This window comes from Nomia melanderi, chromosome 3 (assembly GCF_051020985.1).
Source record: "Nomia melanderi isolate GNS246 chromosome 3, iyNomMela1, whole genome shotgun sequence".
Lineage (NCBI taxonomy): Eukaryota > Metazoa > Arthropoda > Insecta > Hymenoptera > Halictidae > Nomia > Nomia melanderi.
In genome coordinates this window covers 22,695,397-22,718,300 of record NC_135001.1, presented here as the reverse complement: position 1 = coordinate 22,718,300, position 22,904 = coordinate 22,695,397, and the positions used below count along the sequence as shown (strand labels likewise).

At 40.5% G+C, this 22,904-nt stretch overlaps 1 protein-coding gene across 1 annotated transcript in view; it reads left to right on the top strand.

Moving 5' to 3' along the window:
- Ptp36E (protein tyrosine phosphatase 36E) overlaps positions 1-22,895 on the top strand; it is a 143,917-nt gene extending 121,022 nt beyond the window's left edge. The window contains exons 3-14 of the mRNA XM_076366387.1: positions 2,222-2,346; positions 8,954-9,041; positions 10,470-10,546; positions 11,589-11,723; positions 12,721-12,861; positions 17,615-17,775; positions 17,848-17,983; positions 18,930-19,179; positions 19,983-20,059; positions 20,640-20,879; positions 21,758-22,102; positions 22,747-22,895. Coding sequence (XP_076222502.1) covers positions 2,222-2,346; positions 8,954-9,041; positions 10,470-10,546; positions 11,589-11,723; positions 12,721-12,861; positions 17,615-17,775; positions 17,848-17,983; positions 18,930-19,179; positions 19,983-20,059; positions 20,640-20,879; positions 21,758-22,102; positions 22,747-22,827 — 1,856 coding nt within the window. The 3' untranslated portion in view covers positions 22,828-22,895. The remainder of the gene's footprint in view (positions 1-2,221; positions 2,347-8,953; positions 9,042-10,469; positions 10,547-11,588; positions 11,724-12,720; positions 12,862-17,614; positions 17,776-17,847; positions 17,984-18,929; positions 19,180-19,982; positions 20,060-20,639; positions 20,880-21,757; positions 22,103-22,746) is intronic.
- The last annotated feature ends 9 nt before the right edge of the window (positions 22,896-22,904 follow it).

Genomic DNA, 22,904 nt, shown 5'->3' with positions numbered 1-22,904 from the left:
AGTACTTTTTACGTGTCCGTGTTGTTTTCATATCTCATTAAATACATATATTTATTCCTAGCTCTCGATTACTCAAGATCCACCTTTTCGTTATCTATACTATAGTAACACTATATTATTAATACATAATTAACATCAATGTTATTCAATACGAAAGGGCGAATCGAAAGAAGGATATTCGAGACGCGATCCTCCGAAGTGAAGTTTTTCCGAGCGTCGATTAACACCGAAGCCACGAAAACGCCTGCGACTTATCGATCCACAAGTGAAACGGAACACAAGATGCAAATATGAGAATGCAAATGCCTCGGGGCATTAGCATAAAGATACATCCGTTGGGTGGGGACGCCGGAGTAAACGGCAAAAATCTTCGTTCTTCTTAACCGTAGGCTCCCGCTCTTGGTCGACTTCCCGACAGTAGTAATGGATAATCTGTGTCAGACACGGAATTCCATTCTCTATGGTAACTGCCGGTGGTATCCGCGAGAGGTAACGCCCAGTCGCCGAAAGATATTTCGATTCCGGCCGAATTTCTCCGTTAGGAATGTTATTGTGGTGGAACCCACTGTAACTGGAAAATCTGGCAAAATTATTCAGTATTATTAATCACGATTATCGTTCTTGTTCCTTTATTTCTAACGTATTCTTCACACTCTTCGTTTTAGTTTTTGTGTAACGTATTTGTAAAATTCTCAAAGTTTGTCGATCTTTCTGATTATTAACCCTTTGCACTCGAGAGGTGACTCTCACTCACTTGATTTCATACAAAACTATAAAATTTGACGTTTAATATTATATTTCCCATAATGTATCATTTTAAGGAATATTCAAATAAAATAGCTTTGTTCCTCAATGTACGCGTGATTTCTCGTCGACTTAGTTTCACGAAATGTCGGTTTTATCTCATCAGAAAATGTTCAAATATTTCTAGTGAAAAACTTCCGAGTGCAAAGGGTTAACCGTTCAATTATATTTCTCACCTCTTTTCCACAATCTTCGATCTAGATTAATAAATCAATAAATAGTAAGAAGTAAACTGTACAAAAATAAATATCGAATAAATCAATGAATTATACATTAAAACAAGTTCATCGAAGAAAACTCGCGATCGTTCAAAACAATTAAAGTATATCTATTAAAACTTCATCGTGCCAAATAAAATTATGAATTCTTTATTTACGCCATATTTTTCATTTTCTATACATTTCGAACGATTTTCAATTTGATGCAATAAAAAACCTGTTTTCCGCTTTTCCGTATGAGGCAAATAAGTGAGATAAAAGCGTTTCGCTCGAATCAACGAATAAAGCTAAATTCAGTTGACACTGGAACTACCGAGCATTTAATACGATTAATACGCAATTCCCATAAAAATTGTAACAATAGATTATTTTCAGTTTCTTCGGGCATTTGTTATAGTACTGAAATGAAGCTATTTATTTTGAAAATCATTTCGAATATTCAATTCGAAGATATCAATAATTGCTAAACAAAAGAATCGAAACCAGTCATTTTGACTGCTAGTTCTAGTGTTAACCCTTTGCACTCGGAAGTATTTCATTAGCAATACTTAACACTTTCTAACTAGACAAAGACGATGGTTTTTCAAACGAATTCAAAGAGAAATCACAGGTAAATTGAGAAACAAAACTTTTTATCCCAATATTTCTCGCACCGATGCATTATACATAGTTCAATATTAACACTATGTCCACGGAACGCGTCAATTTGACGCAGATTGAATTTTATAAACATTATTTGATAAATTTTTCAATCGATTCTCATTGATCCAATTACTAATACAAATCCTGGTTGTCTACTTCTACATCTACAATTTCCAAGACCTAAACGAACGAATACCAACTTCCCCAGGAACGATAGAATAAACTGTAAACTAACCCGTAAACCTAGTGTTAAATATTAAATTCTCTAATTTCACTGCGTCGAATGAAACGGCGACTGAGAGTCACCTTTCGAGTGCAAAGGGTTAAATGGAAGATAAAGGCGTTGCGGATCGATGTTCCCCGAGCGTCTATCGCCGGTTTCGCTATATATGTACTCTCGGTTCACGGTGCCGGCCAAGATGGCGACGGAAACCACTTCCGATAGCGACGCGGGGGAAAAACGGTGAAAAGAGGGCGAGAGGAACGGTCGAGGCGGAACCGGGTGAACACGAATGGCCGCTACATTAATTTCTTCCCTGTTCTTTTTTTGTTCGCAGCCACGGATAAACTTGGTAGCAGCATGGGCACCACTCTGCCGTCCGCGCCCACTGAGCTTTCCCAGTTCCCTAAGCTGTGCGAGCGGCGCCGGAAGTTTCCGGTCCTCTACCGCCTCGAGTTCCAGGTGAGGACAATAAATCCCTCTGTGTTCGGCCCACTCAAAGCGGATCGCGGGGACCATTGATTCCGCGTTTTCGGGGTTTGCTTCCCGCTCCCCTGTTCCCAAGTTGCCGGGGAACTTAACGGCAACAGACTTTTCGGGAACCTCCGCGGCAACGGTCTCTTCTTTAACGGTAGAGCTGCCGAGCGTTTAATACGATTAACGTGCAATTCCTATGAAAACCGTAGCGATAGATTATTTTCAGTTTCTTCGGACGTTCGTGATGGTATTTCAGTGGAACTATTTATTGTTGAAATTATTTTGGACATTCAGTGCCTCTGAGATATTGATAATTATGGAATAAGAAGTCTGAGAGCCGCCATTTTGACGGGTGCAGTTTCGGTGTCAGTAATTCATTCTAACGCGTCGCTATGGAAACAAGTAATGTTATACGAGAGGTAAACAGTCTTATGGTAGTCAATACAAACTACCGAACAATTGGAATGACTAATTTCCAAATTTTTTATCAAAATCAATGCTTTCAATGCTTTTTAAATCTCAATGACCGCAAATTCAATGCTTTTGAAATTTCAATGATTGCGAAACAAGAGAATCGGAAGCATGTTGTTACTGTATGGTAGTTTCAACACTAGAATTACCGAGCATTTACTACGATTGATATCTATTTCCTACAAAAATGATAACAATAAATTATGCATTCTTGGAGTTTCCACAGAGACATTTCGAAAAGTAAATTTAACCAGTTAACTGTGTTTGACGAGTATACACATCTTAAAGCTTGACATGATACTAATTCTTTCAACGATGAGTTCTTTATTTTTTCAGATAAACATGTAATTCTTTGTTTCGCTTTGATCTTTCATTAAAATATACTCTACATCCATTCGTCCAGCGTTCGACGAGTACACGCTCCATTTTCCGATTTTATTACGGAACCAGAGGTTTTCCCAACTGAATTCCACAGTTAACAGTTTAATTATCGAAGAAAACACGACGTTGTACTCGCGCCAACGAAAACGATAGCGAACAGTAAAGGAAATTTCCACTTACGTATCGAACGGGGATGTCGCGTGTGCATCCAGGATCGTACAAAGTGCCTTAAGATAGGCAGACAGCCAAGACAGGTTCAAGAGACATCCTGGAGACAAAGTGATCTCCCGAGAATAGGCAGAGAGGAATCGAGTAACTCGGTTCGATATCGGTTTCTCATTAGACTGCCATTTTGGTGCATGAATTCCAGGCCAGCCGCGGCGGCGCGCGCGCCGAGTATCTTCCGATGCTCGACGTAGTGGCGAACAGAACAATTTTCATGGAAAAGGAATCCGCCCCCTCGATATTCGCCTCTGATGTCGGTCCAGGTCTTCCATCGAAATGATTCCTCTCGGCTTTTATGCAATTAACCCTTGGCACTCCAGGTTGTTTTGTAATCTAGTACGCGATACATGTTTCTACATAATTATACCGTTACTTTACCGTCCGATGTCATTAGCAACATTAGACATATAACAATTCTCGATTTTCTGCGTAATCTTCTAAGAGTCAAAAATTGTACGAGTTTCTACAAGTCACCATTGCAGTTTAATGCATTCGTATGGCTAAGTATCTATATAGTTTTCCTCTCTGAATCATACTTTTCCAATGGAACGTCCAAAAATCAATATTGTTTCGCCTCGACGCATCAACCCTTTGCACTCGAGAGACTCTCATCACTTGATTTGATTTGCAAAATTATAAAGTCTTATATATAATATTAAGCTTCGTATGATGCATCGATACGTGGAATATTGAAATAAAATAACTATCCTTCAATTTATATATGTTACCGTCCGATGTCATTAGCAACGTTAGACACGTAACGATTCTCGATTTTCTGCATAATCTTCTAAGAGTCAAAAATTGTCTAAGTTTCTACAAGTCACCATTGCAGTTTAATGCATTCACATCGCTAAGTATCTATATAGTTTTGGCGAAGCGAGTCCCGTAGCAGCCCATCGGGGATTCGCAAACGGTCGAATCAGGATCGATTCACGCGTCACAACATGAAACGCCGCGGTGCCGCCGCGTGCTGATGTCAAATGTCAGCCCGGTCGCCGCGTTTAATTTCTATCAATCACGGAACGCTCGTCCCCGTCGGCACGAATGATCATTAAATAATCTGCCGGCGACCGATTTCCGCTCGCGAGAGCAACCGTTGTTTAGGCTCGGTCCGCATTGCCGATGGAAGGTACCGTCTCGCAAGTTAACCCCTTGCCCTACAACGAGTGAGACTCGTAAAGATTTTCAACATGATTCAACACATATGTATATTACTCAGTTTATTCGAGTTCGAAGTAAATATTATTCCTCTGCAATCATTTATTATACTTAAAAGGAAATATAGGCATAACATATGCTTAGAATTTTTCTCTTTTTCCAATAAATTATTAATGACAAAGTTCAAAATTATCGATCTGAGTTGAGATGGAAATTATAGGCCGAGGGGTTAACACGTTCACCGCACGTTTTCACAGAGGAAAATGCGTCGAATGGTGAAAATATAATATTAACACGTTGAATGCCACGGGGGTCACCGGTGATGCGTAAACTGAATTATAAATCAAATTCAATCTGCGTCAAATTGAAACCTAGTGTTAATTTATGTACGATTTCTCGTTAAGTCGGTTTGAAAGAATGTCGTTGGTATTTCATTAAAAAATCTTAAGTAAGTTCTAAAGAGGAACTTCCGTATAATACGTACGTAAGTACCGAAGCTTGTAACGTAGCGGTGTCACGGACTAAAAACACGGCCGGGTCGCCTTGTTTCACGATGATCGAGCTATTGTTACGCTATCGTTTCGCCGATTGCGTCGCGTGCGCGCCGATACTTCGTAGCCGCACTGCTGATTGGTCCGTAACCGATAATTGGTTTGCCGTTTATTGGTCTTTGACATCCTTTCGTGTACCGCGAGCCGTGCCGACGCGAGGATAACAATACCACGATTTCCTGCGTGTTCGTATCACTTACGAATAGACTATGGATCTTTGTTCGAATGAAAACGCTCGAGAATATAATTGGGAAAACTCAGTGCTACGGATATTTCCTGTATTTCTGTAATTTGCGCGCGTTCTATGTAATTTCTCACTTTGAAATTTCCTGTTTATGCGACATTAAAGAATTATCAAGAATTTAATGCGACTGATGTGTAATTCAAGTGGAACTATTTATCTTTGAAATCATTTATTTAGTATCACTTATGAATAGACTATGGATCTTTATTCGAATGAGAACATTCAAGAATTGGAAAAACTCAGTGCTACGGATATTTTGCGTATTTCTGTAAATTGCACGCGTTCTATGTAATTTATAATAGATTTTGAGGATCAATATTGGTACAGTTTATATGTTATTATTATAAACTGTATCGTACTTTCTTGTAGAAAGAATTTTTAACACGAATAAAGGGTACAGGGACGCAACGTTTCTGATGTAGTACACAAAACGGAAATTGTCGGCTCTAATTAACGATTGTATCACTAGCGAGTACGAATAGTACTCATTAATTAAGAATTCTTCTGTTTCCAGCTCGGTAATTACACCGCCTAGTTACTATCCTGTGATCAATAGGCCGAAATTATTGTTGTGGGCCATTTCCATTATCATTATCGGTGGTCGTGATCGTTCATTGTTTCCTGTGATCTCTGGAATTACCAATAAACCAGTTATTAGACATTTGTGGTAATATGCGTTGCCTATTAATCCGAATAGAAATCAAGGAAAATGTTTACTATTTGCAGGAAATGCTATATTTGCAAAAATATATTCCTATATAAACTTTTCTCAATTTCAATATATCTCTTAGAATCTGAAATCTTACAAAATTTGCAGAAATATCATATTCCTATATAAACTTTTCTCAATTTCAATATAACTCTTAGAATCTGAAATCTTAGGTCATCCTATAAGCAATTTCATCTTTCATATTATATTCTCGTGTAAACAATTAATATTTATTCTCCTTTAATCGTCGATGTAGCGACCATCGTTGCTTCTTATTCCTCGAACAGCTCTTGAGACCGTTTTTAAGGAATGTCTATAGCTTCTCATTAAAAATTCATAAGAAACGATATTAATTATCAGCCGACCTAATCATTTCCGCAGCAGGATGCGTAACAAAGTGAATATCCGTGAATCATCACAGAAGAGAAACTTCCGCGAAGTTTAATAGAAAAATCCGGTCTCACTTCTCAATGGCTCATTTATATACCATAAATTCACTTCATTCGTTTTCATTATCGGATAACCAGGCCGCGGATATTCATGGAAATTCACATCGTCATCGGCCGGCACTGCGAAAGCAACGTACGCGTAAAGGATTATTTTCCTGAAGCTGAAAAGGGGAACTTGATTAAACGCGGTCGACGTTTAATAGAACATTCTTCACGCAAACGAGATTCTAAAAAGGAGCCTGTTTCCTTTATTAACCCGTTGCCCTATAATACCGCTGCGGACTCGCGAGGAAGATTTTAAATAGAATTTAAGAAACGTACGGTGAATCACTGCGGTATCGGTACCTCGCCAATTGCCGAATTTAACCAGTGAACTGTGTTCGACGAGTATACACGTCATCGTGAAGCTTTACGTGATACTAAGTCTTTCAACAACGAATTCTTCATTTTTTTAGATAAACATGTAATTTGTCTCTATTTCGCTTTGATCTCTCATTAAAATATACTCTGCATCCATTCGTCCTGCGTTCGATGATTACACGCTCCACTTTTTGATTTTATTGCGGAACCAGAGGACTTCCAACTAAATTCCACAGTTAACTGGTTAAACGATCGATGTTTGTTCCCAATGCAGCTTTCGAAGTTCTTATCGGAATACAGTGAGATTCAAAAACTATCATCTTTGCCTCGTCGAAAAATGTTTAACGTTTCTACCGAGAAACGTACGAGTGCAAAGGGTTAAGTTAAGAATTCCGAAGGTGTCTTTTAACGCCTCCGATAGGAATAGTGTTAAGAACTTCCGAAAGCGTGAGTTTACGTAAACATCCGCAATCGAGCGCGGAGAGCACGGTATCAGGCGTCGCGAGAATTGATTTATCGGATGTTTAGGTGCGTTTATGGTGAACGGATACGTTCAAATTAACCGGCGCGAACACGAGAACGCTTTTAGGATTCCGGGGTTCATTATATCCGAGCGGTATTTAGCCGCTGCAGGATTAGCCCTGTTTTTCTTCTACTCTTCGCTGGCAACGGTTCACCTGACTCCTCTAATCGCGCTAGAAACGAGTTTAGCTTCCTTTCCCCGCGAACTCCGCGGAATTCCACGCTTCAAAATAGTCTTGCCTGTTTCTAATCCTCTGAATCCGGGCTCGAGAGAAAAAGATCTCGAGGAGCGTTAGCGTGCACTTCCGTTCGCACGGAGCCGTGTTACATTGGGCTATCTGATTAAAAAATGCGGTTCGCTGTGCTTCTGTTTCTGAAAGTGAGATAAGCGACACTTTTTTTAATCTGATTCAGAGAACGAAGGAGAACGTGTTTGGAATTTAATCAAGTTTCGTTTAATGAACGAACTTATGGATCACAGTAAATAAAACTGTGAAAGTTTTTTTGTAATGATCGTTATTTCTTTGAGTATTGTGCAAAATTTCATTCCAATGAAAGGTAAGATTGTCGAATTGTATTTGTTGCTAATGATAAGTAGTTGAAAAGAATTTTTATATTAAAGAGTAAGTTATTCTAATATTTAATTATACTGATTTTTGATGAATAAAACGGCTATTACACGGACGAAGAATTGATGAATACTAATAATGAACAAAGACGTAAGAGAAGAATGAGGGCAAGAAGAATTGATTTGAATGATTATCCGATGAAAATATTTATTCCCGATGATTCGAATAATCCGCTGATAATAGTGTATTTTTCAATTTATCGAAGCTTCTCACGATATCTTGTTTAGTTTATCACGAATTCGACGAGCATGGAAATGAACCTCGTGTTTACGACCGTGAGTGGGCGTACAATATTAGTTTTCGAGACTCTAATGAGTAATTGCCACTAATTACGTGGACATACGTGTTTTCTCTTTATCGGTAACACACTTTGCACACTAACAAGTTCGAATTGGCACGTGCGCTGTTGGTTAATCAAGTATCGCGGGCTTTGGTACTCATTTGATCAGCGGGCGCGAGTCCCAGGTCATTCGCTCTGATTCATTATCAATCGAGAGAGTTTAATTCGAACTTCGCTTCTAGTTACAGTGAACTTTATTATATGAAATGGATCATCGTACCCCGGAAACGTTCTCGACTTAACTATACATTAAACGAACGAAACGAACAACTAATATAAAATCGTTTTACACGACATACGTACCATTAACACTAGAATTACAGCACCAGTCAAAATGACTACCTTCAGTTTCCTTATTTCGCAATTATTGATATCTTAAAAGTGCCAAATATCCGAAATGATTTTAAAGATAAATAGTTTCATTCGAATATAACGAATATTTGAAGAAACTAGTTAAACGCTTACCGTATTAATTCTTGGTAGTTCTAGCGGTAAGCTGAATTTTACTAGATTATCCCTATATTCTTCTCACAACAATGTTTCTGTTCCACAGATAGCAACCAAGGTGGAAACACACGCGTGCAGACACGCCACGAAGCCAGCCAACAAAGAGAAAAATCAAAACCAACGGTGTATTCCATGTGAGTAAGCGGTCGCCATCTTTACGCGCTCGCGGCGCCACAAAATGGCGGCGGCCCGCAGCTACGCATAAAAATGATCTCTCCCTTGAAAATCCACCGGCACGGATGATATTCTCGCATCGCGACGTCGAACCGTTCAATTAAAAATATCCGTTGATTAATAAAAACAAAAATCTTCCGCAATTGCTCTCTCGTTGATCAACGTCCCGTCGAAAACGAAACTCGCCGGTGCGTCGAAAATATCGTTCCGATATTAATCAGAAACGGGGAATTGCAGTGCAGATGTTCTGGCAGTTTTTTCCATAGCCGGAACCTGCGAAACGAATCCCTCGTTTGTAGACAATTGCAACTTCGGAAATAATTAAGCCGGGAACGAAATTACCGGTATACCCGGTAGGACGTTGACAAGCGGCGCGGCGCGGCGCGGCGCGGCGGTAGTACGGCCGGTTCTAATTATTCGCCGGCGGGAAAAAAATTCCGGCTGGACGACGCGTCTAATTAGAAAATGCGGTTATACTCGTGCTTCCCGCGCGCCGGGCAAAAGTTTCGCTCGCCGTGGTACGTCGAGGCGGCTGGGAACGTTTGCCTTCCCCCGCGCGCTCGCGACGAAAGTATCGTTTGACGTTGATAGGGTTTCCACGTTTCCGACGGAAGTACCCGCGCAAACAGTAGCCCCGCCGCCGCGTCGGTTTGTTCCCGGGATTCTTTTATTTTCGGTGTAATTCATCTTAATCTCGACGCCCGTTTAATTCCAGCAGGAGCTCGGCCGGGAAGTCGAGCGCACTTGAACGTGGAAATCTAACGAGATCGCGAATCTCCGCGAAACTGTAAATATTAAGTTCCCGCATAAGAAACCGCCGTTCCGCTCGCGGGAGTTTGATGAAAAACGTTCTACCCGCCTTTCTCCGGACCTCGAAATCCGTTGAAATTCATTAAAAAAATCATTTCGAGCTACGGAGGAATTTAATTTCAGAAGAATCTCGCCGCGGAAAAATTCGCTTACGTGCATCGCGACGCGCCTCACATGTTATTACTTAAGCGTACGGAAGAATGCTTTTGAAAGTGAAAGATTATATTGAAATGTTCGAGATTAATTCTCGACTCGCGATTTTCGTTTTCGGAATGATTCGCCGCTGGATATTGAATGCGAGCGACGTTAATTTTGACGGATTCTTTTTTAACGGAACTAATTGAGAGATGCGGAGCAATTTGAATTTTTCAACTTGTTCACGGTGGAAAAGGTGAATTATACATGTATGACGGAGTACGCTATATATTATTAACCGAGCGCGGAGGAACGCTTTTAAAATAAAAAGCTCGATGTAAATGTCGCGTATTAACGTTCGGCCCGTGATTTTCAATTTTATTCGAAACGGTTCGACGCTGAGTATTAAATATTGCTGGTAACATTCGTTTCGTTCGACCCAGATGACTACAACAGAGTGGTTTTGGACACGATAGAGGGTGCAGCCGACTCCGATTACGTTAATGCATCTTACGTCGATGTGAGTACTAAATCAATTTCTTTGCGCTCCACGTTTCCTCATTTTCTCCGGCGTTAACGTGGATTAACAACGAGCGGCGACCGACAAGATTCTTTTACCAACGCTCGCGCGAACGAGATTCGAAAGACGTGGAAAATAAAGTTTGAATATCAAGCCGAATTCGACGTTCTATAGGATTCGTCGAGTCGGGATCAGGCCTCCGATAATATCAGAGCTCGAGCGTGATATCATGCCCGGCAAATTTGAATAATCCATAATCGCGGTCTCCTAAAATAGCGTTACGGAGCTGTTCCCACGACGTGAAAGGTCTATTTTAACGCGTTCGTCATCGGTAACGTAGCCTACGTCGCAGTATACATTTTAGCTGAATATTCCTAACGTAGTCGTATTTTTGATTTTTGACTTTTGCAGAGAAATACTGGTAACGTAGATCCAATCGTTTTTAACCCTTTGCGGACGAAGATTCTTCGAAATGTAGGAAACCTTCAACAAAGCTAAATTATCTACCAACTGCTTAATTGATAGGAAAAAAAATGGCGTGCTGATCTCTGTTCGACCAATTCAATAATTTGTCCACAACTTAGTCTTCGAAATTTGATCTCATCGGAATGCCGACATCCGTCCACAAAGGGTTAATTTTTCAGAACGTTTAACTATAGTAATTCGATTTTATTTTTTCACAGAAACATGTAATTCCTCTTTGTTACGCTTTGGTCTTTCATTAAAATATATTCTACGTGCATTCGTCCTGCGTTGGACGAGTACACGCTCCATTTTTCTATTTTACTGCGCAGAACCAGAGGTTTTTCCAACTAAATTCCACAGTTGACTGGTTAAGACTACATAATCTTATATTTTTAAACGGAATGCCAAAATCTCTAGCTAAGTATGGACTGCTCTATCATTCGTTTCTTCTATTCGTGCGCATTTGCATATCGGACTGTTGCGTCATTCAGCTATGGACTTCAGGAAATAATGTACGACCGCGAACGCGTTAATGCCAGGGATGCTCGATCGATGAATGTGGACCTTAATGTTCCAGAGTATATTGCAACCGAACGCGTACATCGTCACTCAGGGACCCACGGAGAACACTGTCACGGAATTCTGGCGGATGGTCTGGCAGGAGAAGGCTTGCTGCATCGTTATGCTCACGAAAACTTTCGAGTTCGTCCGGGTGAGGCGCCGAAACTTCTGTAGTCCCTTTATTATCATTAGAAGAAAAGAAACAAAGAAATAATTATAATCATTTCTTTTATTTTTCGTCCGTAGGGGCATTAACGCTTCGTATGCGAGTCGTTTCGCTCCTTTCAACTCATTTCAATTTCTTTCGTCTCGTTCGTTATTCAATGTTTTCGGTCACCGATGACCGGAGCTTTCAAATTACAAGAAAATAATGTCTTGGAAAATAATTAATCTCGAATACAAATTTTCCGTAACGTAAATAACTAGATAATAAGGGTAACATAAGAATTTTCATATCAAATAATTTTTACTTTGTATCTTTGCTATAGAAAGAACAAGTGACACAAAACGCTGATGCTTTTCGTGGCAGTCAACGTGTTAATAATAACACTTTATAAAAAATAACAATACATTGGATTATCAGCGTGTTTCGTTTTTCCGCGTGACACGTGCGACAAGCAGTGTTTCGAAAATGTACAACAGCGTGACAGGGTATGTCACGCTGTTGTACGCTCGTGTGCTAATTGCATTGGAATGTACACTTTATTTTCCAGAGAAAACGATCGTGTACTCCAGGTCTACGGGGTGAAATGAAAAGAAAATCGCACAGAGTGATTCATAAATGAAACTACACGCAATTATGTTATTTTCATTGTCAGTTACACTTCAGAGGCGCACGCATGCGAATAAACAACAGTAGTTTACCGAATCTCGATTTCGAGTTTACATTGTAGCGCATTGCGCGAGTCCAGAATTCGCATCTAATATACTCCAGATCTACGGGGTGAAATGAAAAGAAAATCGCACAGAGTGATTCATAAATGAAACTTATTTCCATTGTCAGTTACACTTCAGAGGCGCACGCATGCGAATAAACAGTGGTAGTTTACCAAATCTCGATCTCGATCTTAGATTCTGGAGTATTTCGCGCGAGCCGAGAATTCGCATTTGTCGAACGATAACGAGCCCGCCGGTCGAATCGATTTCAGGTGATGTGCGTCCAATATTGGCCAGCCAGTAAAGACAAGGACGAGGAGTACGGCGGGATCGGAGTGTCGGTGCTGAAGGAGGAGGAGCTCGCCAATTTTCACATACGGACGATAAGGCTTTACAAGAAGAATGAGAAGGACGTGAGTATAGTCCTCGGCTGTTCCGCGCAGCCGGTTTCCACGGATTCATGCGCGACGCGTGAAAAATTGACGAACCGTAAGGCAGATGTGTCTTGCGTTACCGGGGCGTAGCGCGGAAAAATTGCGGGGAACGACAGCCCTCGTATACGCGCCGATTCGGAAAAAGGGAGGAATAATTCACTAGCTGCTGGGATTACCGGGGACAGATTACTTTTTTTTCGCGAGATGCCAGGGAGATCGGTGATACTGGAATTTCGGGAGGTGTGTCGTTGAAACTGACGGTTTTGTTTGATATTATTTTGTTGGATAATTTAGCACAGATAATTAGTATATGTCGGTAATATTTTTTCTTAAGTTTTAAAAGCTGCTGGGCTGATTATACTAATATGTGGGGAAGATTGTTCAATTATTGTAATATTTTATCTAAAATTTGATTTTCTTAAATTTTGAAAGCTGCTGGGCTGATTATTCTAAGATTTGGGGAAAATTATTCAATTATTGTAATAAGGTAAATTGTAATTTAATAGTGGGAATTGTGGGAGATGTGTCGTTGAAACTGACAATTTTGTTTAATATTATTTTGCTATATACATAGCAGAGACAACTGCTAAACATCAGGAATATTATTTTCCTTCAAAAAATATTTCGTAATTCTAAAAATTGCTCGGCAGATTGTCGCGAGATTTACCAAAGATAATTAGTAAATATTAGTAACATTTTTTTCTGTTACTTTTTACAACAGTTTTCATGCGCGCGACGATAAAAGGACGAATAATTCACTAGCACGCGAGATTACTACGGACAGTATACTTTTCCGACGTGTCGGGGATTTTGATAATACGCGGACATGATGGCTGCGGGAATTTAGGGAAGATTTATTCACAAAATCTACAGTTTTATTTGACACTCTTCTGTTCTACGTTTATATTACATAAATAAAATTTTATTTGATAACATGTTCATTCCCTAAAACTTGCACAGGGAACACTAAGAAATATCTTAGAATAATTTAATACCACACGAGATTAGTTTTCGCGTACAATGTCAAGAATTTCGATAATGAAAAATACGATGTGTTATATACGAATATTGAAATAAAATAACTTTTCTTCTTAATTTACATATGTTCCCTCGTTAATCAGTTTCAAAGAACATCGTCTGTATCTCATCGAAGAATATTGAATATTTCTAGTGAAACACTTTCGAGTGCAAAGGGTTAATACGTCACACATGATCTCCATTGTTTATAAATATCCAGCACCTCGGAGTCACGCCACCCTCTAATCTGACATCTCATCCTTCCGGCAAGCATCCCTATCGATCGTATTCGTCGGCTTAATTGCATCAAACACCGCGTTATGCTTTTCTCAAAGCTCCGGCTCTATGTTGAATATTTCTAGTGAAAAACTTTCGAGTGCAAAGAGTTAAGTTCTGTATGATGCATCGATATATGGAATATTGAAATAAAATAATTTTCCTTCTTAATTTATATACGTCTCCTCGTTAATTAGTTTCAAAGAACATGGTCTGTATCTCATCGAAGAATATTGAATATTTCTAGTGAAACACTTTCGAGTGCAAAGAGTTAAGTTCTGTATGGTGCATCGATATATGGAATATTGAAATAAAATAGCTTTCCCTCTTAATTTATATACGTCTCCTCGTTAATTAGTTTCAAAGAACATCGTCTGTATCTCATCGAAGAATATTGAATATTTCTAGTGAAACACTTTCGAGTGCAAAGGGTTAATACGCCACGCATGATCTCCATTGTTTATAAATATCCAGCACCTCGCAGGTTCACCCTCTAATCTGACATCTCATTCTTCCGGCAAGCATCCCTATCGATCGTATTCGTCGGCTTAATTGCATCAAACACCGCGTTACGCCTTTCCCGAAGCTCCGGCCCTATGTACATTACATAATGGAAGAGCATGTGCACACACATTATGTAATACACGAGATGAGCCGTCGAATATAATCCCTCCGACAGAAGTAACGAAGTCTCGCTCAGCTGGCAGGGACGCGCGCAAACTCGAAACTTCTCCGGAACTGGAGGCGGACTCCCCGGCGAGGCTCCTGGAAGACTCGATTCGCGAACGAAAGAACGAAAGTTTCGGGAAAAAGTTGCTCGTAATGAACTATAAAAGGGAACCGGACTCGAGCCAGTTCAGCGCCGTCGCGAAACTAGGTGAACACGAAACGATATGGTCGAGGGGGACGACAGGGGGAGGAAAAGGGCGGGTTTGCTAAAACGATTTGTTACGTAAAAGCTAATCCAGACTGGCAGTCCTCGTCCGTAGACTGTCCGCGTTATTACGCGTCTTATTACTGGACGAGAATCTCAACGAAGGGAACGCGTTTTCTTAACCCTTTGCACTCGAAAGTTTTTCGATGGAAATATTCATTTTCTGACGAGATATAGGTCGTATTGGTTGAAACTGATTTAAGGATAATTCGTAGATGAATTGAGCAACAGAGGTGTTTTATTTCAATGTTTCACATAGCATGGTAAAGTTTGATTTGAAATATTAAATATTCAACTTCATATTTTTGTATCGAATCATGTGATTGAGGAAATTAGGAACAATTGGGGTAGGTTTTTTAATGATAATGATAATGAGCGAGAAAGATCTTTTTAATCTTTCTCTTGCAAATGAGAAAACGAATGAGAAATATAATTTGTAACATGAATTCGTATTTACTTATTTATTTATTTGTTTATTATTCATTTATCTATCTATCTATTTATTTATATATTGTAATACAAATATTGCACACGAATGAAATTTTACAAATTACTTCGATGATTATTTTACGAATTAAATCGACGCAAGTTACACTTGTCGGAATACTGTTTCAAGAGGAATATTTTATCCCGCTCGAAACCTATTTCACTTCGGTGAAAGAACACCAATCCTCAGGTAGTTGAAATTCAATTCCACGTTCGATCTGAAACGGAATAACGTTTTATTGAAAATAATTGATGAGAAAAAGCTGGAAACATATTCATCGCTTCTAGGAACTCGAATGTTTGTAATGAACGCGCAAACGTATGGCCAGTTGCATTGTCGGGTGCAATTGAAAGGGAAGTTTATTGCGCGAGCTCGAATTTCAGTAGAAAAACCAGTTTCCCGTGCACCGGTGCAACGGATACACCCACAGTGCGAAATATTTCCAGCGTGCGATAGAACGTGGCGCCTCGTTAGCATCGCGTATTCGATCTTCGTTAGCTACGTCTTCGCGACGTATGCGATTGATCAGTCTCCCCCGAGGTGCTAATAAACGATGCAGCATATGGCTACCAAGTCGGAACCAAGTTTCACTGATAATTTTATTTTACTTGTTACGAGCATTTCACTTGTTACCATTATCGTTATAATTGTGGGAATTATCCCGTACGAGTCCTGAATGTTGTAGGATGTTCCCTTACAAGTCGCAATGTCTGTGCAGATTTCTAAACGCTCGTTCGCTGATCAAAATCTCGCTCAAAAGTCTCGCTCAACTGTCACTCGCAAAATGTCTCGAATGTCCTACCCGCACGCGTTCTCGCTCACTCTTAACCCTTTGCGGACGAAGATTCTTTGGAATGTACGAAACCCTCAACAGACGAAGCTAAATTAAATCTACCAACTGCATAGTCAATAGAAAAAAAGGAAACTTCGCGCTGATCTTTCGCTGTCCGAGTAATTGACACGTTAAGCGCCATGTCAGCCACTGGTGACTGACGCCTCTGAAGGACTAAAAAACAATCGTAACATACAAGACGTAAAAAAATGTTTAATAAAGCAACTAAGTTGATAATAGTGTAACGCAAACGTTGCAACGCCAAACGATTCATAAGTATTCCTACTCTTCTTTGCTACAAAAGACAAACTCTATGGGAAAACGCTTAAGATTTTCGTGGCGCTTAGCGTGTTAAATCTACCAACTGCATAATCAACAGAAAAAAAGAAAACTTCGCGCCGATCTCTCGCTGTCCGAGTAATTGAATCATTTGCCTGTGACTTAATCTTCCAAATATGAACGTTTCACCTTGCCGGAATGTCGACATTCGTCTGCAAAGGGTTAATGCACCTCTGTCTTTCTCACCCTTGCACCCTTCTCGCTCGCATCTTTCGTCAATAGTCAAAATTCACGCATTTTATCCTACATAACATTACGTTTGTCGAATGAACGTAAAACGTAATATCCGACGCGTTGAAAGGTTTCCACGTGAATCGAAATAATTACACGGAAAGCTCGGCGAACGAACTGAATTTCGTGGAACGTGCTCGACGATGCCTATCGTGTTCATTATATTAATACTGTATTAAACATTTCTTGTGCCGAATGAAATAACTCTTTAATCGATGACTCCGGTGAAACCGGGTAAAAAGTTCTTCGCACGAAATTCCGGGGAATTATGGTAACGTATTTCAGTAAAGAATGCAATGAAATTGTCCAAATGTTTCCCGTACTCGCGTATTGCATACGTGACTTTTATTATCGGCGGCATTCGTGAAATTCCCCGTTGAAATGTTCGCATCCGTTCAATCTTCAATATAACACTATCTCTAGTTAAATGTTTTCATCGTCGAAGCAGGAATCGACGTAAAAATGTTGAAGAAACATCACTTCGAAAGAATCGCGTGAAATTTCCTCGAGAACGTAACGAAATATACAAAAATTCGTGTCCGAATATGCGTTCGCTTGGTTCGTTGCTAACGAAAGAGTTGAAATGCTAAATTCACGTTCGTTCGTTGTGTTCCAGGAAATAACGGAGGAGAGGACATTGTTGCAATTCCATTACACAGAATGGTACTCGCACACGTGTCCGTTCGGCAACGCGGTTCTGGAATTCCGTCGGCGAGTCAGAGCTGTCGTCGGCCCCATGAGGAAAAATGATTCCGGCCCCATGGTCGTCCATTGCAAGTGAGTTCCGCTTGGAAATTAACGAGTCAGGAAACAATGGAATAAGAATGAAAGACGTTTTGTTGCGTAAAGCGATGGCGGCGGACGGTCGGGAGTGTACTTGGCGATAGACGCGAACATGGAGCTGGCCGAGGAGGAACACGCTTTCGATGTCTTCGGGTATTTGAAAAAGTTGCGGCAAAGTAGACGAGGACTGATCGATGACTTGGTAAATATAGAGTATCTTTCACTTTGTAATTCGAAAATATTTTCTTTTAACACTAGAATTATCGTAACAGTCAAAATGACTGGTTTCGATTTGCTTGTTTCACAATTATTGATATCTTAAAAGCATTGAATATTCGAAATGATCTTGAAAATTAGCTTTGACTGCAATACTGTAATGAATATCCAAAGAAACTGAAAATAATCGAAAAATTGTTACAATTTTTATAGAGATTACATGTCAATCGTATTAAATGCTCAGTGGTTCTAGTGTTAACCTTTCAACGTAGATATTTATATAATACTGACGAATACATTAACACAAAAATATTCGAAGGACAAGCTTTCCACTTTCAAATTGAAAATCACCTTGGGAAGTAACCACAGATTCCACTCAAATGAAACGAAATTGGAAGTTAACTTCACATTAACTCGGATGCTAAACTTTTGTGGATATTTACCAAAACTGCGGAAGTGATTGGGCGCGTATGCAAAAGAATTAATAAGAGTTATCCAATGAGATCACAAATATTGTATTACCAAAAAATATCAAAAAACAACATTCATTCAAATAACTTTACTTTGATTAATTCCTCGAAGAATACAGTAAGAAAATTACAATTGATGCTCTCCGCAATTTTGGCACAACACAAGACCGCTCAGCGCTCAAACGGTAAAACGGAAAATTTTTAATCAGAAAAGAACCTCGAGAATATTCGAGACCGCCGAGTTGGCCAAACAGTTTTCTCATTTCCTCTCCAATATGGCGCTACTAGAAACGCAACGTCGTCGACCGAACCGAACGACAGATGTTCAGGCGCAGTCGAACGTAATAAAACGGAGCTTCTAATTACACTTCCCCGAGAAACAGACGAAAACTTTTCCGCCGTTAGAGCGTCCGTACGAATTTCTGCATCTTCACGTATCCGTTTCTCGTCCCGTTCGATCAGGAACAGTACAAGTTCGTGTACGACACGTTAGAGGAATTCGTGATCTGCGGCACGTCCTGGTTCCCGGTGTCGGAGCTGTCCCAACGTCTCAAGCAGAAGAGCGTAAAAAATCCAATAACCAAGATGAACGACTATCAGCGGGAATATCAGCAAATTTGTAAGCAAACGCCGCGCTTTACGATCGGCGATTGCGCCGGCGGCCACAGGGGCGACAACAGGGAGAAGAACAGAGACGTCCTGGTAGTGCCGCGTAAGTTCGCCGCGACGGAAACACTGATCAAAAACTGGCGCGATAAAAACGGCCGTGATACTCTCATGAAAAATGTATCTCGGGGATTTACCGACGCTAAAGAAAAGGAACCGCGCTGCACCCCTGAATACTGTAATTTAATAATACAAAAAAAGAGAATGCCTCCCCGGTTTCGCTTCGATACTCTCGCGGGCAATCGAGTTTTACGATTTTATCGAGAATATTTTATATTTGTGGACGCTTGCACGTGAATTCGCAGTTTGAATGTTAGTGTAAAATGTTTTAAGCGTCGAGGTGTTAGCCCTTTGCACTCGAGAGGCGACTTTCAGTCAGCAGATGAATTAGATATAGTAAAATAATATAATAATATATAATATATATAATAATAATATGTATAATAATATTTGCATTCACCATTTAAGTTTGTGTACTGCATCGAAACGTGAAATATTGGAAGAAAGCTTTGTTCCCTAATTTATGCGTGATTTCTTGATAAATTAATTTTGAAAAATCTTGTCTACATCTAGTCGGAGAGTATTGAATATTTCGAGTGAAAAACTTTCGAGTGCAAAGGGTTAATATTCGTTTGATAGTTTAATTAAATTTTGTATCCCGTACATGGTCACTTGTGGTAGTGCTCGCGTGAACATTCGAATAGACTTTTATTTATTTTTATTTTTATTTACATTGGATAGCCAAAGCTACCAAGACGTATTATATGTACTCGTATACAATGTGTCACATTTTCATATAGGTAGCACGAACAGCATCATTACTCATTTAATTACTGTTCCCTTATTTAGCTGACAACTTCCGACCATACCTCACCAGTTTCCAGGGTAACAGTTACACTGACTATATAAATGCTGTCTTCGTGGACGTAAGTATGCAGTTTACCATTTAAGCCATAATATTCTCTGCGAACATAACGTACACGTATACAACGGAAGTTACAAAAAAAAGTATTAAAGTGATAAAGTAAATACTCCAGAATAAATTGTACGTTCTTAATATTCGAATTGTCATGTGGCTGCAGATTCTCAGGCATTATAACAAATCTCATGTTTCAAAATTGCATAAAATGCCCAGGATACGGAAAAATACATAAACTATCCACAGTGTAGTATTTTTATAATATTCACTGAAACAATTTTCTATTGCAACTCGACTCTATTCTTGAAAATTCGAATTCGTGAATGTAATATTTGCATGATTATCAGTATTATCGCTACTGTTAATAAAACCGAACTTTCGATTGAATTGAATTGAATTTAATTAAAATTGTCCAGACAGTAATTAGAAAACCAGAATTACGCACGACGGAGAATAGTCGTCTCGTGTTGCAATATGTATTCAGCGGTTTCGCTTCTTTCGCCATTTCGTTTCGTCGGCGCGGCACGTTTATACGGTTTCCCGGCGCAAACGTGTCCATCTCTTTGCTAAAAGTACATCCCGAACAGGGCTACACGAAGCCAAAGGAGTACATCGTAACGGAATGGCCGCTTCGACACACGTGCGGGGATTTCTGGTCCCTGGTTTACGACTGCGAGTGTGCAGCCGTAGTGGTGCTGTGCGTGCCACCCCCGGGATCCACGAATTTCCCGAGTTTCTGGCCCGAGGGGAAACACTCGAAGAAATACGGTCCCGTATTCACCATTGATCACATCAGCCACAATCACTATACGAACATCAAGACCTGGGTGAGCACCGTTCCACTCTCATTTCTGTCTTCTCTCTCCGCCTTTTACATTTATATCGCGCACTATCGCAAATTTTCCTATTCTCTTCGCGTTATCTACGAATCGGAACCGAGTTAACCCTTTCCGGACGAAGATTGGTTTTAGTACACGAAACCATTCGCAGATTCTGCTAAATTAAACGCTGAATACTGTAGGGTTATTATTTAAATCCCGCATGTTGCCGTGGCGAAGAATAAAAAAGAAACGAATTAGACTGACTGGGTAATAATCATAACAAATATTTTATTATATTATAATTCGCTGTCTCGCTAACTGTTAATCCTTTCCACGATCACGCACAGAATGTCTCTCGCGCACATTCCCACTCGCTTTTAACACACACCCCCATTCGCTGTTTTTCTCACCCTTGCACCCTTCTCACTCGCATCTTTCGTCCAGTCAAAATTCACGCAGTCACGTACACGCTTTTCTCACGGCCAGTCGCTCGGTTCCAGACACTCTTCCTCGCATTCTTTCGGCCACTCGAGATTTTCTAAACGCAGTCACACTATTTTCCAAACATCCCTGCGCCGGTCCGTCGCAATACGACCTGGTCGCCCTTACGCACGCACAACAAACCATTCGTCCTACAATACTTTAACCTACGCTAAATATTCTAGACACAAGCGCTTTATTTTTCCAAACAATGTTCCCCGACCTTACAGAGTTCGGTCGGGGGTAGATACACAGTAGCGCCTTTATGGCGAAGGCTAATCATATTCGTGTTTGCTGTAATTATTTAGGACCGCTTAATTACAGTCTTGGCTGTATGATATATAAATATCTGAATATTCTAGATACTACAATAGTTTCTGTAACAACACGAATTTCCCTCTCAGATCTTCAGCATAAATAAGAAGATCGTATCGCTGACAGAGGTTATGCTAGGCGTTAAAGCTCCGCCGAAGACGGTGCAGCTGTTCCAGCTGACTTGCTGGCCAATGGGTCACAAAGTTCCGACGTCGACGAATAGTCTGGTGGAGCTGATGAATATGGTCGAGAGATGGAGACAACGAACGGATTACGGTCCCGTGGCAGTGGTTTCGCCGGATGGCAGGAGCCGTTGCGGCGTTTATTGTGCCGCGAACGCCTGCATAGAACAGGTGATCCAGCACGGCGAAGTGGATATCTTCCAAGCAGTTAAAACTGTGCGCAGGAACAGGCCTCAATTAGTCGAGAATATGGTAAGCGTTTACGGCGAAACTCCGTACACCACAGTCCTCGGTATCGAATCTGACATTAGCTTTACGAAACTTTACGAAACACTAGCTTCATAATTGATCGGTGCAATTGTAAGAATACGTATCGCAAATGTCTATTTTAACCCTTTACCGACCGATAGCCTATTAATCGGTTTTTTATAACTGACGCTTGGTCTGAGAATCTTGAGCGACTGGGTAGTGAGAAAAGCGTGTGCGTGACTGCGTGAATGTTAACTATGGACGAAAGATGCGAGTGAGAGAGGTGCAAGGGTGAGAAAGACAGAGCGAACGGGGGTGGCGTTTAACACGTTAAGCGCCATGTCAGTCACTGGTGACTGACGCTTCTGAATGACTAAAAACCAATCGTAATTCATAATTGTTCCTGCTTTTCTTTGCTACAAAAGACAAACTCTATGGGAAAACGCTTAAGATTTCCGTGGCGCTTACCGTGTTAAACCGAAACAGAGCCGGCGCCAGGGTGAATCGGTGGCTGAGCCGGTCGGTAAAGTGTTAAAAATGAATGAATATTCATTCCGCTAGGAAGCACAGGATAAACTGTAGAATAACCGTCCGTAAAGCTATCGCCAAAAGAGTCAGGCCAGCTCACGAATCCTTCGTTTCCGCAGACCGAGTACAAGTACTGCTACGACCTGGTGCTCCACTACGTGCTACACTATCTGAACAAAGACATGAACGAGAAGAAGTGAGAAAGCGAGTTGAGGGACGAGCTGTGGTTCATCGAGTTCGGTCGGGGCGCGGCGCTGCCGTTGACCCCCGAAGAGGC